Below are 16,431 nucleotides of genomic sequence, written 5' to 3' on the forward strand. Positions count from 1 at the left end.
AAATATTGGTTCTGCTGCACGAGGGGATAATCCACTTAACTGTATATTCTGGTGGGAGTGTCCCTCTCGTGCAGCAGTGTATTACGGGAGAAATGTCCAGGTTGCTAAGTTCCCCATGTAGTCCCCTACTGTACAACCCCTGCAATGTCAGTAGGGAAACCCCTTGCATGGGGAATTGCATAAATACTGTGACCTGTGAATAAAGCACTCAGTTGACTCCCAGCCTATGTTTCGTCTAGTTCTTGGGAGGGAAGGATTCTTACTACGCTACCTGGAATATTGTATGCTGTACCTGCCTATGCTGATTATTGCCTGTGTTCCTGTCTACCAGCGGAGATCTGTGGATTATACTGCCTCTCCGCTACAATGGTCATTTATAGCTATTGGACATATGAATAAAAATCCACACACTTTACACATCAGATTTTATACATTAGAGTGAGTTAAAATACAGTGGGACCTCGGTTTACAAACACCTCGGTTAATATAATTTTTGGTTTACAAATAAAATTTCCATTGAAAATAATGCCTCGGTTTACGTTTTTGTTCGCAATACGAAGCAAGTTTCCCCAGGATGCATTGCGCCTGGGAGAGTTATAGCGCCGCCCCCATGCGTGCTGGAGTCTGTGAGTAGCACGTGGCGTCGTGTGTGGAGGTGTTGGAGCGGTTTTTGCATCGAGTTTTGGAGCCATTCTGGAAATTATTTGCAGCGGTTTGGGGATTTTTTTTGAGCGTTTCTCAAGCGCTGGAAAAGTAGGGAGCTGAGCTACGTCGCTTGCATGCCTTTTACTGTGTGTTCTGCATTGTGGGTTGGTTTCCATGTCAGCTCATTTTGACTTTTTTCTGACCTCCAGAACGGATTAATTGGTTTTCAATGTATTCCTATGGGAAACCATGTTTCGGTTTCAAAAATGTTCGCAATGAAACTTCCTGGAGAACGCATTAAATTCATAAACCTAGGTACCACGGTATATTTGAGGTACAGTTTCACTTTTTGTAATGATTGGCTTCTTCTATAAAGAACAACTATCCGACTTAGCATTTTTGCTTTTTCCTACATAAATGTCTGTTATTTTATGTCCATGTCTTTGCCTTTATTTAATAAGTTTTTTTAAAATGATTTAATCTACAAAAATGTCACTATATGTTAATGGTGAATTCTGTAGTTAAATCATTTAGAATGTTTTTCTAACAGTATTGAATCATTTGGAAAGTGATTTAAATAGAGGCCATAATAAATTGATAAAACATGGCTTACAATAGATTGTTAAACAAGGTCTACAATAAATAGATAAAATATGACCTTTGTTACGTCTTTCGATTGCAAGTAGTTTCAAATTACATTGATCTATCTGCTAATAGAGTTAAGAGTGCATTTCTAAAGGTGATAGAATTGTCATTAGCTCTCTTTATAGTTTGTTTTTCTTTGAAATATGAAGCACCTTAGCACAGATATATGGGAATGTCTATGTTAGGGGGGGGGGGGGGGGGGGATGGCTTACAAAGATTGCAGACCTCAAATTTGCAGCTTTGGTGAGTTTTTTGTTTCCAGATACGCCCAGAGAAATAATGCATGAAAAATACATGTTCATTATATTCGGGGTGCATCTACTAAATTGTCACTGTAGTATCACTTACATCTGTGTAAAATACATCTGTGAATGCATTAATTTGTTGCACTATAGATCAGCATTTGTTATTCATTTCTATCCCAATCCATCTCTGCACCTAAATGGAGGAAAGCCTCCTGACGCCTTCAATACTGCAGTGACATGTTCTGGTACACTACAGGGATTGTATAATAAAAACGTAGTAATGTCCTTGACAATAAAGAAGCTTGACATAACATCCTGAAGCTATATACAAGAACCTGCATTCCTAGATATGCCATTTTGTTTCATACAAATGCTCAGAAGCAAGTTATTTGCCCAATTTTATTTTGCTTAACAGCTTTAGCTTAATGAAGCAGTTTTGGTGTATAGATCATGCCCCCGGAGTCTCACTGCTCAATTCTCTGCCATCTAGGAGTTAAATCACTTTGTGTATGCAGTTCTAGTCACACCTCCTTGCATGTGACCTACACAGCCTTTCTAAACACTTCCTGAAAGGAACCTAGATAGTCTAGGTTCCTGTATTGCACAGTTTTTCTAATCTAGAATTTCTTATCTCCTGCTCTAGATCCTGTAGGAGCCTCCTGTGTGTGATTAAAGTTCTATTTACAAAGCAAAGGAGGTAAAAACTTCTAAAGCACTTAACCTTTGATTGAAAATTAAACCATTTTTTTTCAAGCAGGCCATGTGTCTGAGTGAGGTGAGACTGTATATACAGAAACAAAAGTGATTTAACTCCTAAATGGTGAGACAGCAGGAGCATGTTCTATACACCAAAACTGCTTAATTAAGCTGAAGTTGTTTTGGTGCCTATAGTATTTTACACAGTTGGGCTTTCTAACCTTTAATTTTCTTGCCCAACCAAACCAACATTTTCATTAAAGATGAAAATATAAACGAATCACTAAATGTTTCATCATGTGTATATGTGCTAGCTACACATCCTGAGTTTCAAACAAATGTTATGCTATTTATTTTTAACAAAAACAGCCTGGTGGTAAAGGGTTAAATAGAACTTCAATTTACTCCTAATGAGATTTGGCCTCCCATTTATAGACGTTACAATGGACATAATGCAGATATACATAACCAACTGTTTGATCGCACGATAAACTTCAGTATCTACAGACCAGTTCTGCTTTTCCTTCCCCACAAGATATGAGCATATTAAATGTACAGAGGATAAGTTAACTGGAATGTTCTATTTGTGTTTTCAGCTCTGTAGATCTTAGTTTGTCTGTTTTGATGTGTTAAGATCGTAGAGAGACTGCTTGTGTGTACTGAATTTCAGTCACTGAACCGGCTATCTGGACATATTCACAATAAAGAAACCCATTTAATTACAGAGCATCAGTGAGCCAGGCAAACAAATTTGGGGAACACCCCTCCCTCGCTTTTTTTATTTATTATTATTTATTGAAGGAAATTGCAGACTTTATAATTTGTTGCAAGAAGCAGGTTGAAGAGGATCAGATTAACATGTAGAGGGTATGGATACGGATACGGATAAGTGTTACTCTGTATTAAACACACTGACTGATATCAATGATCGGCAGCAGTGGTAGGCAGAGCGTGCTCATCTGACACTCTTAGCCTACGTCTGCCAATGTCTGCACGGGTTAATGTGGAAGGATTAACCAGGGCTGCAAAGAGGGACCAGGCCTCACTCAGTGTAAAAATGTTTGAAAACATTTCGACACTGAACAAGTGGGACAGCATTCGGGGACTCCAGGCAGCATAAATGCGTCACATGAAGTGTTTATGGTTCCTAGCATGCCCCTATAAACAGGGAAACACGAAGAAAACCAGTAACATGTGGTTGTAAATGAGAGGTGTAAATGAGAGGAAGGAGTGTTGCCACTGAAACATTTTTGTGGCTTTTAGTGCTTTGCAAACACACATGATTTCACTTGTGAACCAAGTTAGTCACCTGTGTCAAATACTTATTTCTTTTTATTTAGTGCTTAACAGATGGCACTGTAGCATGATGGCAAGGGTGCAAGCAACCCCCTCCACTGAACATGGGACTATGCTACACCTTCTCGTTTTCTTTTGGGTAGATAGGAGAAACAATGCAAACATAGAAACACACAAAAACATACAATTTACAGGGTGTCCAAGTTTGTAGACGTACCTTATGAGCTGGATTCCAGTCTGACCATAGCTCAGCTTAATATCTGTCCCTAGAGCGTCTTTGCAATATGCGTAAAAGGCCCGTATCACCTCCAAAAATAAATCCCCCACCACTGGTGGACCTGGAATGGAAGTAGTGAGACTGTAATAGTAGCAATGTAGCATGTATAGACTGTAAGTTATTTGTAATTGTCCTATTTATAGTTAAATCCCCCCCTCATAATATTGTAAAGCGCTAAGGAATCTGTTGGCATTATATAAATGGCAATAATAATAATAATGGTAAAAGTAAAATAAAAATATAGTAAAAATATAAAAAAAACAAAAAAACATGCAATAATTATAGATTTATAAGACACAAATAGAACCTGGAACAATAAGTGATCACTGCTGGAAATAAGTGAAAAAACCTGCATCATTGTGATTTATAACCTGCAGCTGTGAAGTCCCTAGTCCCCACTGCAGCCTAATTTGCTCCATCGGTATTCATCAATATGTAGCAACTGCATGCCATCCACATTGCACCCCATACACATGAAACAGCCCTAATCTGCCTAACTGCGTAACATATACCAATCAATAGTAGCTTTTCTGCTTCGTAAAATGGCAAACTGCATGAAACTCTACCAGGACCACATTCTATACCGTCTCTGTAGCTTAGATTCTCCCTCAATTAGATTTGTGAGAACACGGATGTCTTCTCTATTTAGCCTTTTCTTTTATTAAATGCAATATCTCACTATAAGGGATAGCATTTTGTGTGCTCAGTCTGAGGAGAAAAGAGGAGACCTGAGCCTCTTACCTGTGATTAATGCGACACAATTAAAGCCCACATTGAGATACCTTCCTAAGGATTTTTATCCATTTTTAATTTGTGAACATTCTAAATGTATTCTGCCTAATTTATAAATTTACCAGATAACACGTATAGGGTTATTTACAAAACTCCTGATTGCTGTGAATTGAAATCTGAACTGCAAAACTAAAGTTAAAATAAAGCAAGCTGTCAATACAGCTAAACAAAGAATTTCTCCAAATACGTTGCTATAATTAAGTGTTGTTGTGAAATTATGCAGTAAATTATTGTAGTTTTAGGAAAGCCAAAATCCCAGCTTTTTTGTTTGATCAGCGGACACTGTCTTTACCTATCTCCGGCTTGTCCAGGAGACTGACCAGGATTCTGAAAGGCTTCAGGTAAAACTGCAGACCTTGCTCGGAGTCCGAGTGCGGGATGTTCTGATGCAATATCTGCATTAAAGCCTAGTGGAAGGACACAAAACCAAACCATCATTTCCAAAGATTACAAACCTATCCCAGACAGCATTAAAGGATACACCACTCTTCTACTTCCCCACAAACTACATATATGATTAATGTGTGTGATTAATCTATTGCTCAAATGTTACATCTCTACTTCATGAATGGAGTGGTGCACGCACTGACATACAGTCAAATAACCCTGCTGGGCTCTGTTAAAAACTGAAACTAATGATCTTGATTGGCTGAGGCACTTCCTGATTTAGTGAGACATAAGTGAACATGCGCCGAACAGCGGAATGTTCTGTATATCCAAAACTAGTAGAGTTTACAGCTGCAACAAAAAAATCCTACCTGATAATGAAAGTCGTAGCTTAAAGATGGCGCTATCTGAGTAGAGCCGCTGCACGCACTTACCTGAACCAGGAGATCTTTGGAGTACGTCACGAAAAAACTATTGAAATAGTCTTCGTCGTCCGCTGAAACTTTCAAATGTGGAGCCACAATTCCACCTTTTATGTCAGAGCCTGGAAAATGAAAACATGTTTGTTTCTGCACATTTAGACAAGGTGTAGACTTGAAGACGAGATCACTTGCAAGGCTTGTTGATTCAGGGAGCACACATTTCCTCCATTTGTGCTGTATTACACTCCTTCATTTGGAAGCTGGTACAGGTATATGTGAAAGGTTGATTTGATGGGCTTGAGTTTTTTTTTCCCCCAAGCTATATTATTGGGGTTTTTATATTGGGTTTTTTACAGAGTGGGTTTGAACATCAACCAATTTTATTAAAAGTTTGTTTAAAGTAAAAACATTAGCAGACTTCTAAAACATGCACTATAGGGATTTAGCCAGAGAACACACATACAAACCCCGGTTCCCATATTCTCAGAATCCCCAACTTTTGGAAGTGACCCCCTGCATTTTCACCTACCTAACAGCCAGGCGAATAACCTCCTGTTCAGAGACATGTCCCTTCTCAAGACAGTCTGGATGGACGCAGCTAGTATATTAATTTGATCAGCCCTCAGGAGAACGATGGGACAGACCTCGGGCTCCTACACAGAGAAGTATAGTTTGTTTAATCTGAAGGCCAGTCTGTTATTTTTACAAACATCAGTAAAGGGTCTCATTATTTCTTTAATCTTTCAGTGTGGATTTAACGACAATTTAAAACAGGCTGAATCAAGCCATTACAATGACAAGAGGAAACCGCTTTCCAACATTACTGGATCCATAAAAGGGACACTATAGTCACCAGAACAACTACAGCTTATTGAATTTGTTCTGTCTTTTTGCTGTAAACACTGTCTTTTCAGAGAAAATGCAGTGTTTACATTACAGCATAGTGATAACTTCACTGGTCACTCCTCAGGTGGCTGGTAGAGATCCTTCTTGGTCAGGGCTGCCTAAAATGCATCCAAACATTCAGTGTCTCCTCCCTCTGCATGCAGACACTGAACTTTCCTCATAGAGATTCATTGATTCAATTCATCTCTATGAGGAGATGCTGATTGGCCAGGGCTGTGTTTGCATTTTGCTGGCTCTGCCCTTGATCTGCCTCTTTGTCAGTCTCAGTCCATCCTATGGGGAAGCATTGTGATTGGATCAGGCTACCACTTCTGCTGATGTAAGCAGGCAGGTCTAAAGGAAACGGTGACAAAGTAAGCAGCTCCAGACTTGAATACAAGTAAGATTTCTATATTTATGGAGGCATGAGGGGCTCAGAGTGGCTAGATGGTGGTTTTAACCCTATAGGGTCAGGAATACATGTTTGTGTTCCTGACCCTATAGTGCTCCTTTAAAGTCCAGGCAAGGTGCTGATGCTGACACTATGTTGCCAGGATTCCAGTGGCAGTGCCGTGTAAGCTCCAGAAATTGCTGTCATTACTTTCGATCTTTTTACACATGAGCCAGAGTGAGGTGTAAACACTGGAGGACGTGGCTCTGTCACACTCCGTTATGTATGTAAAGTGTTTACATACAGTGCTAAGTAGATGAACAGTGTGACTTCCACTGCCTTATAAATGCACACGGTGCCAGTCAACCATCAAACACCAACATCACATTCAGAGCTTACCAGTGCAGTGTGAAACGGGAAGAAGAAAAGAAGGATTTCCAGTGTATTCCTTTGTACCAGAACATTTCCATCCACAACGGAGACACACAGAGATTTAATCTGCAAGGAGAAGTGCAACACACAGGTTTCATGGTTCTGCAGCTTACAGAGGATAATAATAGAATCTAACTCGAAGGCTTGTTATTCAATATTGCAGTTTTCATTATCAAATTAAATAAAAACCATACAAAACACCCGACAGCCTACTCCTCAAGTCGAATACAATGTTTGTGAACCCAACATTGCCATGAACTGTCACAGGACCTAAAGGGACTCTCTGGGCTTGAAAACACCCAAAGACAAAAACCAGAGTGTGTTTCCACACTACAAAAAGCTGCGTGCATCATGTTTATCCTTTTATAGAGCAGCTGTTATCCATAGATCACATGGAGCACTCGCTAACCTTCAGGCAAGTGATGTAAACCCCCCCCAAAAAACATGTTTTACAACAAGGATGTACACTTGTACTACTGCATAGGCTTTCTGTTATCACCCAGTATTTGTCAATCTCCCACAATTGTACCTTCTTTCATCTGTATTTTTTTCACACTATATTTCACAGATAAGATTTAAAGATCGACACAAAAGTTTTCTTACTCTTCAAGATGGCAACTACCCCTATTATTGAGCATTTTGGAAGTGATGTGAGTACCCTTAAAGGACCACTATAGGCACCCAGACCACTTACGCTTACTGAGGTGGTCTGGGTGCCAGGTACAGCTAGGATTAACCATTTTTTTCTATAAACATAGCAGTTTCAGAGAAACTGCTATGTTTATTAATGGGTTAATCCAGCCTCTAGTGGCTGTCTCATTGACAGCCGCTAGAGAGCTTCCGCGCTTCTCATAGGAAAGCATTGATAATCAGGGCACTATAGTGGTCCTTTAATGCTTTCCATTGGCCTCCACAGTTGTACTCATAACCAGCAGCAATCCACATAAAATTATACTATGGAATATATTGTCACGTATACATTGGCTTGTAGTTTGATTAAAACGTTTACGAACATACAACATCAATTGTTCCGTCCCAGCCATAATACACTTTTATCACTAATTAAAATTTTTTATTTTTTTTTTTAACGCCAGTTACTCTCCAATCAGAGATTTTCCAGAACGGCATCAGATACTGCTCCACATCAGATTAGCCATCAGGTTGACAAATGCACGTCAAGGAGAAATCCTATGTCATTTAATCTCTATGCAAAGGGTACTATTAAAACATTTTTCAGTGCCAATGCTAGCTAGCACTGAGAGGAATTAACTCCTATTACAATTTGTGTTTGACCAGTATAATCTGTAATTATGTTAAGCTATTTTTATTACTTAGCTAAGCGTATTATGGTTTAATCACCACAGTGCTTATAATCAGTGCTTATAATCATCTAGATTTTTTTATGTCGGAAATTATGTTCCCATTTAAGCCAGAGTATATTTATTTTGTTCCCCATGTTCTAGAGCATTAATAGGCAACCTTTTAGTAGTACTGGGCCAAAACAAGATTTTGAAATCTTTTGCCAAGCCGAACCTCTTTTTCTTTTTTATTGAGGTTTGTATGTTGCCGTATTGTGCTAGTTTATGGGTGCTGCAGTTGCTTTGCAGCCTAGTACTTGTGTATATGTGAACGGTTATATTGTACATTATCAGTGGCGTACACATGACCCATGGGGCCCCGGTGCGAAAATGGATCCGTGGGGCCCCCCCCCCCCTCGCGCTTACTCTGCGCGGGCCGGGGCAGCAACACATGGCGGCGGGCACCTGGTCGCAGGGGTTGCGACCGCGGTATGTACGCCACTGCATGCAGATGCACACACACTTAAAGGACCACTACAGACACCCAGATCACATCAGCTCAATGAAGTGGTCTGGGTGTCAGGTCCCTCTAGTTTTAACCCTGCAGCTGAAAACATAGCAGTTTCAGAGAAACTGCTATGTTTCACTGAGGGTTAATCCAGCCTCTAGTGGCTGTCTCACTGACAGCCGCTAGAGGCGCTTCCGCCATTTTAAGACACTGAACGTCCATAGGAAAGCATTGAGTAATGCTTTCCTATGGGCGGTTTGAATGCGTGCGCGGCTCTTGCCGTGCATGCGCATTCGGAGCTGAGAGGTGGAGGGATCCCCAGCGCCATGGGAGTCCGGCGCTGGAGAAAGGTAAGTGCTGAAGACACACACACACTCTCACGAACAAATGCATACACACTAGCTAACAGACACACACATTTACTGACAAAGACACACTCAGCGGCAGACATACATACACACTCACTTACAAAACATACACTCTCACTGACAAACACACACTCACTAACAGACATCAAACAGACTCACTAACACACACACACACACTAACACACTCAGTAACAGACACACACAGTAACACACTCACTGACACTCACTAGCACACACTCTAACACAAACACTCACACTAACACACACACACACACACTAACGCTCACACACACACACACTAACACACACACACACACACACTAACTCACTCACACACACACACACACACACACACTAACACTAACACACACTCACACACTAACACTCACACACACTTACACTTACACATGTTTTTTTTTTTTTATTTAATCCCCCCAGCCTCCTTACCTTTTGGAGTGCTGAGGGGATTCCCTGGGGTCCAGTGGTGCTGCTGGGCTCCTGGGGGGGCCGGTCACCCGGCGGGCTGGCTGGTCCTGCGGGCGTGCGAGGGAGCACTCTCCCCTGAGTGCTTCCTCTTCAGCTCCCTCGCGCGCCGCGTACTGATACCGGCGCCGGAAGATGACGTCATCTTCCGGCTCCGGTATCAGTGCGGTGCGCGAGGGAGCTGAAGAGGAAGCACTCAGGGGAGAGTGCTCCCTCGCGCACCATCTGGCCGCGGGTGTAAGCAGGGCCAGCCTCGGGGGGCCCGGAGGTGGCCGGCTCCTGGGCCCCCCAGGAGAAGAGGCTGGCCCAGAGCGTACATACCGGGTCGCAGGGGCGGCCGGGCCCCCTGGTGGGCCGGGCCCGGTCGCAGCCGCGACCCCGGTATGTACGCCACTGTACATTATACATTCCATGAGTAGTTTGTGGGATTGTGTAGGATACCTGTGACTGTTGTCTGCATTTGGGAACTGCTTGTGGAATTGTGTGTGTGGATGATATGTCCCATTGTGTTTTTGGTGTGTGTATGTGTGGGGCTGCTTGGGGTATTGCTTGTGAGATGGTGCTTGTGGGGTTGTGTGCATGTATGTAGATTGTCAGTGGTATTGTGGAGACTGTCTTTGTGTGTTTTTTTGTTTGTACTATTTGTATGAGGGGGAGGCTCAAGGGCTACAGGTCAAGGGCAGCAGTTGTGAAAGCTGCTGCAGGTTGCTCTACTCAAGAGCGCATTACAGTACACAAGTTCTGCGATGAAGTGATCGGAGATTACTTACTCTAAGTGCTGCAATGAGTAAATTGAGGAACGGCTCTCACCACTCAGTTTGCACTAAGGACTCCTGATAGGCCAGAGTCTGTTTGGCTGTGGCAGCCGTGAGTGCCATGCACGGTAAATGTACCATAGGTTGCCTGACCCTGTTCTAGAGAAACATTGTAGCTGTATCACCTTGGATTTTGGGGTCTCTAAGGATCTATAGATGTTCCTAATATGGATATATGGCTGCCATACTTACCGCCAGCTGGCTGTCATTGCCCAACAAGTAGCTTTGGGCTTTGGCTGGCAGATCCCTATTGATGTGACTGACCACAAACAGAGAAGCTGGCAGTCTGATACAACTGCTGACCAGAACGCTGCCCCAGAGAGCTGCATAAAACACCTCCTGACCTTCCACCACGGCCAGCCTCAGAAGCAACTGGTCCGTCCTAGATGAAAAAGACATAAGCAAGGTCACATTTCCATTCTGTAAACAGACCAAAACAAATAGAAGACTAACTATTTTTATTATGCTAGTATAGAGATCTAAAACAGCCTTCTCCTCTTGGAATGAAAGACCTTTTGCGTAATTTAATTTTTTAACTTTGATCTCCTCTGTCTCCTCAGGAAATCCCTTTACCTGCTCTATGGTATCAGCTAATAAAAGAGTCTCTACGTATGGTGCTTAAAGTATTCGAAAAAATCTGATTGGGATTTTTTATGTTTGTTTCCAGAAGAAGCAGCATTCAAGTGATAAAAACCACTGGTGGGTCATATTACAAACGTATTCTTAAAAAGTGTGTATTCGAATAAAACTTTATTTGTAGAAATTTTTATCAGTTAGAAAGAATAGGTAGGCTTCTCCTGTCTGCAATATGCCTGGAGAATAGATAGGTACCTACTATGTGCCTATCTGCAATGTGCCTGGAGAATATATAGGCTCCTCCTGTCTGCAATATGCCTGGAGAATAGATAGGTACCTACTATGTGCCTATATGCAATGTGCCTGGAGAATAGATAGGCTCCTCCTGTGTGCAATATGCCTGGAGAATAGATAGGCTCCTCCTGTGTGCAATGTGCCTGGAGAATAGATAGGCTCCTCCTGTGTGCAATATGTGGGACAGGGACTGAGTAAAGGGACAGGGACTGAGGAAGGGTACCAGGGACTGAGGAAGGGTACCAGGGACTGAGTAAGGGGACCAGGGACTGAGTAAGGGGACCAGGGACTGAGTAAGGGGACCAGGGACTGAGTAAGGGGACCAGGGACTGAGTAAGGGGACCAGGGACTGAGTAAGGGGACCAGGGACTGAGTAAGGGGACCAGGGACTGAGTAAGGGGACCAGGGACTGAGTAAGGGGACCAGGGACTGAGTAAGGGGACCAGGGACTGAGTAAGGGGACCAGGGACTGAGTAAGGGGACCAGGGACTGAGTAAGGGGACCAGGGACTGAGTAAGGGGACAGGGACTGAGTAAGGGGACAGGGACTGAGTAAGGGGACAGGGACTGAGTAAGGGGACAGGGACTGAGTAAGGGGACAGGGACTGAGTAAGGGGACAGGGACTGAGTAAGGGGACAGGGACTGAGTAAGGGGACAGGGACTGAGTAAGGGGACAGGGACTGAGTAAGGGGACAGGGACTGAGTAAGGGGACAGGGACTGAGTAAGGGGACAGGGACTGAGTAAGGGGACAGGGCCTCATAGAGGGGGACTGAGGAGGGGTAAAAAAAAATGCATCCCCCCCCTCCCTGAGGCTTACATTGGGCCAGGAGGGGTGGGATGTGATCTGGAGCCAGTGGAGTCAGCCGGCCTCTCCTGATGAGAGCGGTCCTGGGAGAAGAGCAGTGAAAGTCACGCCCCCTCCTCCTGATATCATCAGGAGAGGTCAGCAGACTCCACTGGCTGCAGGGAGAGAGGCGAATTTAAAAATCCAACTCCCCAGCCAGAGGAGAATAGATAGGCTCCAAAATAAAGCTTGGACCTATTGCAATGTGAGAGTCTGGAGCATCAGCCCCTATATTAATCTGGCCCTTGTAGTTAATATGGCTCTATGGCTTTAACCACACAGAGATGCATGCTGGAATATACTGAGACTGTACCTTTCATAGACTTCTGATCCTTCTTCCAGTCCTGGTAGCAAGCCGGTGATAAAAGCTTGAAGACTAGGCAGTAAGGACTTCTGAAGAGGAAGGAAGTAGGTCTCATACAGACCAAGCAGTACGGGCCTCACTGACATGGCTGCGTGGGACAGCAGCGGAAACAAGCCAGAACTTGACCAAAAGAAGAACACAGACAACAAGTCAAGAACGGTAGATACAGCTATAAATTCAGATAATCACCACAATAATCTGAATTTACTATAAGAAAATAAACAATGTGCAATTATGTTTATTTGATTTTTTTATATAAGTTATAATAATACAGAGGCTATAGAGCTACAGAGGCTTTAATGTTAACATTGTACACCCCATGGTCAGGATCTGCATCCACTCAAATAATCAGATACCTTGGGAGCTATGCACCAGTAAAGACACTCCAGCTGTGTCTGCAGGGCTTAACCCTACAATATATGAATAGAAGGAAACAGAAAAAAAGTCACTCAAACCACAACAAAGTGGATGCATGAAAGCTGCATAGTAGGCACGTATCTTGTTTAAATACCTGTTTAGTTTAGCCGGACCAGTACTAACTAACACACACACTAACACACACACACACACAGCAAAACTAGAAACAAAGTAAGAAAATGACTAGCCTTATAAGGCTTCTCCACTAACTCATAATGAGAATATGGGGTCATCCAGTAAATTGCTAAAACTAATGGTGGCTTTATTAGACTGGTTGTTTTAGCTCACGATTTGCCCTCTCCCCAATCTAGATGAACATAAATATACCAGGGTGAGAGTAAATACCTTATTGGCGGGGGTATCTGAGACCAATAGACACCATATCTAAGGAGTAATATACAGTCCTAACAAAGGTTAATTAGAAAGTTTGTAGGACAGCAAGATAAAAAGCCTCTCTCCCTGGTAAGCTAGCTAGATAGTTAGCAGATACAGAATAAAAAGAGTGAGAGAATAATTAAATCAGTGAAAATGCTGCATGTCTATATTAAATAGACATCCCAAGTGCATTGGTAATAGGTGCCCAACACCCACTCAGAACATAACACCCGACGCGTGTTTCGGTGCACTAGCGTGTCACCTATGCACTTGGGGTGTCTATTTAATACAGACATGCAGCGTTTTCACTGATTTTTGTGTCCCTTTATAACTAGAACAGTAAGAAGCTAAAAGGCCAAGGAAAAGTAATTAAACTCTCAGTAATTATTAACATACTGACTGGTCACAAAAAGATCACTGTTGAAGTCAAATCAAATCCTAGCCCATACAGAATATATGCTTTAGTAATTATCATTTAAAATCAGATACAGTTGGGACAATCACGTCAAATTATGGATACTCTGTGCCAAATAACGGGCAAATTAAAAAGTGAGAAACATACTTCATTTCAATAAAAAACAGTGTGTGCTGTAATTTGTAAAAGGGAGGAATTACACCCAAAGACAACCCTTTTTCATAAAATGCCTATTTCTTTCTAGCAGACAGATATTCGGGAAGTCATTAGAGGAATTGATACGTTTAGTTCCATAAATATAGGGGTTTGTGTAATTTTATACATTTTTTTAAGTGAGTTGTAGCAAAATGAAATTACATTGTTGCTAAAATCTTTGCAACATATTTAAGACTTATAATATAGCCCAAGGGGATACATATGTGTTTAGCTCATACAGATGAAAAAGGAGCAGATTTAAGTATACGATTGCTAGTCCATATATCCCCATGTTGGCCTATTTCCTACAGTTGGTTAATAACGTTTCAAAGACTGATATATTCATAGGAAGGAAAACAATACAAAACTTCACTGTCATATATATATATTTAGTGACTAGGTCCCTATTTACGGTGCTGACTTACTGCATGTAGGAAAAAACTAGCATCTATCAAAGGCAAGATATCTTATTTAATCTGGTTTAACTCTATCAAGCCTGCTTTAGTGTGGCAGGATCTTATTGCAATGTTACTGCACAGCTCGCAATGGAGTTAACAAATTCTGGCACATTGTCCAAACGTTATCTCTATGTCACCTTCTCAGCCTGTTACCTGTAGTATCGAGTAAAGAAATGTACATTCAGAATAAATGTTTGCACGCGGTGTAGTTAATTAAGTTTCAGAGACTAGTATATTTATAGGAAGAAACCATATAAATCTTCACGGTCATATAGACATTTAGTAAATAAGTCCCTTTTTGTGTTACTGACTTACTACAAGCATGAGAGACTGATGTCTAAATGTTCAAAGGCAGATATACTCTACAATTAAGGAAAAGTTCCTGGCACATTGTCCAAAATAATCCTTAGAGGGAGAGATCCATTTCTGAATGAATCACGAGTGTCTAGCTGTTCATTCTCAACGTTTACCAAAGTGTTCGGTGGGAAGAAAACTAGCAGAAAACGCAATTCAATACCTATACGGATATATACCCATACAGATGTGTGTATACATGTTGATTCACTCCTCCTTAGTCATAGTTCTCAATGAGGGCTCACAACGTGATAAGGAAACAAAACTCAAAGTAGGCTGATGTAAATCCTATCCCTGGGGCCATGACATAGACCGGCTTGCACGCGTCAGACCTGGATTCTAGCTAATTGTACTAGCAGTCCTTTTCTGTTCCTATGAATACACTAGTCTCTGAAACTTTATTAACTACACAGCGTGCAAACATTTATTCTGAATGTAGGTTTCTTTACTCGATACTACAGGTAACAGGCTGAGAAGGTGACAGAGATCATGTTTGGACAATGTGCCAGGATTTGTTAACTCCATTGCGAGCTGTGCAGCAACATTGTAATAAGATCCTGCCACACTAAAGCAGGCTTGAAAGAGTTAAACCAGGTCAAATAAGATATAATCTTGCCTTTGAACACCTAGATAGTAGTTTTTCCTACCTGCAGTAAGTCAGCAACATATAAAGGTACCTACTCACTAAATGTCTATATGACAGTGAAGAATTTTTCTCTTGTTATGAATATTTTAGTGTCTGAAACTTTATTAACCAACTGCAGGAAATAGGCCAATACAGATAATATATAGACTAGCAATAGTATACTTAAAAGGAACAGTATGGTGTCAGGAATACAAACATGTATTCTTGACATTATAGTTCAGGAATCTATGTTTAGGTGACCCAACCCTCTCCGTGGAGATGACAATGGTTAAAACGTGCCTTTTTTTTTTTTCTATGTCGCGCCGGTCTCGCCCGCCTTTGTAGTTGAGATACAAACCCATGCTTTCCCATAGAAAAGCATTGAGAGGTTATTGCGCATGCACGGCTAAACACTGCAGTGCGCCAATCAGCATCTCTTTATAAAGATGCATTAAATAAATGCATCTCCATGCAGTGCATGTGCGGCACTGGACTAGGAAGCACCTCTTGTGTCCATCTGAGCGACTGCCAATAGGAGTGATACTAGGCAGCAATGTGATACTGCCTTTTGTATGAAAAGGCAACATTTACATTGAAAAGCCTGCAGGAACATGCTATAGACACCAGAACCACTACAATAAGCTGTAATGGTTCTGGTGCCTATAGTGTCCCTTTAAACCTGCTCTTTTTTTCCGGAATGAGTTATACACATATGTAACCCTTTGGGCTATATAACAAGTCTTAAATATGTTGCAAAACGTTTAGCAGCACTGTGATTTAATTTTGCTACAACTCACTTAAAATATAGGATTGCATTAGGCAGACACCTGTATTCCTGAACCTGTATGCTAGAAAGAAAAAGGTATTTTATGAAGGGTTATACTTACTAAATGTTGCACATTACGTTTTGACTTTGAGTATAATTTGT

At 41.7% G+C, this 16,431-nt stretch overlaps 1 protein-coding gene across 1 annotated transcript in view; it reads right to left on the reverse strand.

Moving 5' to 3' along the window:
* DOP1B (DOP1 leucine zipper like protein B) overlaps positions 1–16,431 on the reverse strand; it is a 134,745-nt gene that overhangs the window by 70,949 nt on the left and 47,365 nt on the right. The window contains exons 4-10 of the mRNA XM_063447437.1: positions 12,614–12,784; positions 10,778–10,967; positions 7,081–7,179; positions 5,935–6,058; positions 5,418–5,527; positions 4,889–5,003; positions 3,745–3,865 (exon numbers count right to left, since the gene is read on the reverse strand). Coding sequence (XP_063303507.1) covers positions 3,745–3,865; positions 4,889–5,003; positions 5,418–5,527; positions 5,935–6,058; positions 7,081–7,179; positions 10,778–10,967; positions 12,614–12,784 — 930 coding nt within the window. The remainder of the gene's footprint in view (positions 1–3,744; positions 3,866–4,888; positions 5,004–5,417; positions 5,528–5,934; positions 6,059–7,080; positions 7,180–10,777; positions 10,968–12,613; positions 12,785–16,431) is intronic.

This window comes from Pelobates fuscus, chromosome 1 (genome assembly GCF_036172605.1).
Source record: "Pelobates fuscus isolate aPelFus1 chromosome 1, aPelFus1.pri, whole genome shotgun sequence".
Taxonomy (NCBI): Eukaryota; Metazoa; Chordata; class Amphibia; order Anura; family Pelobatidae; genus Pelobates; species Pelobates fuscus.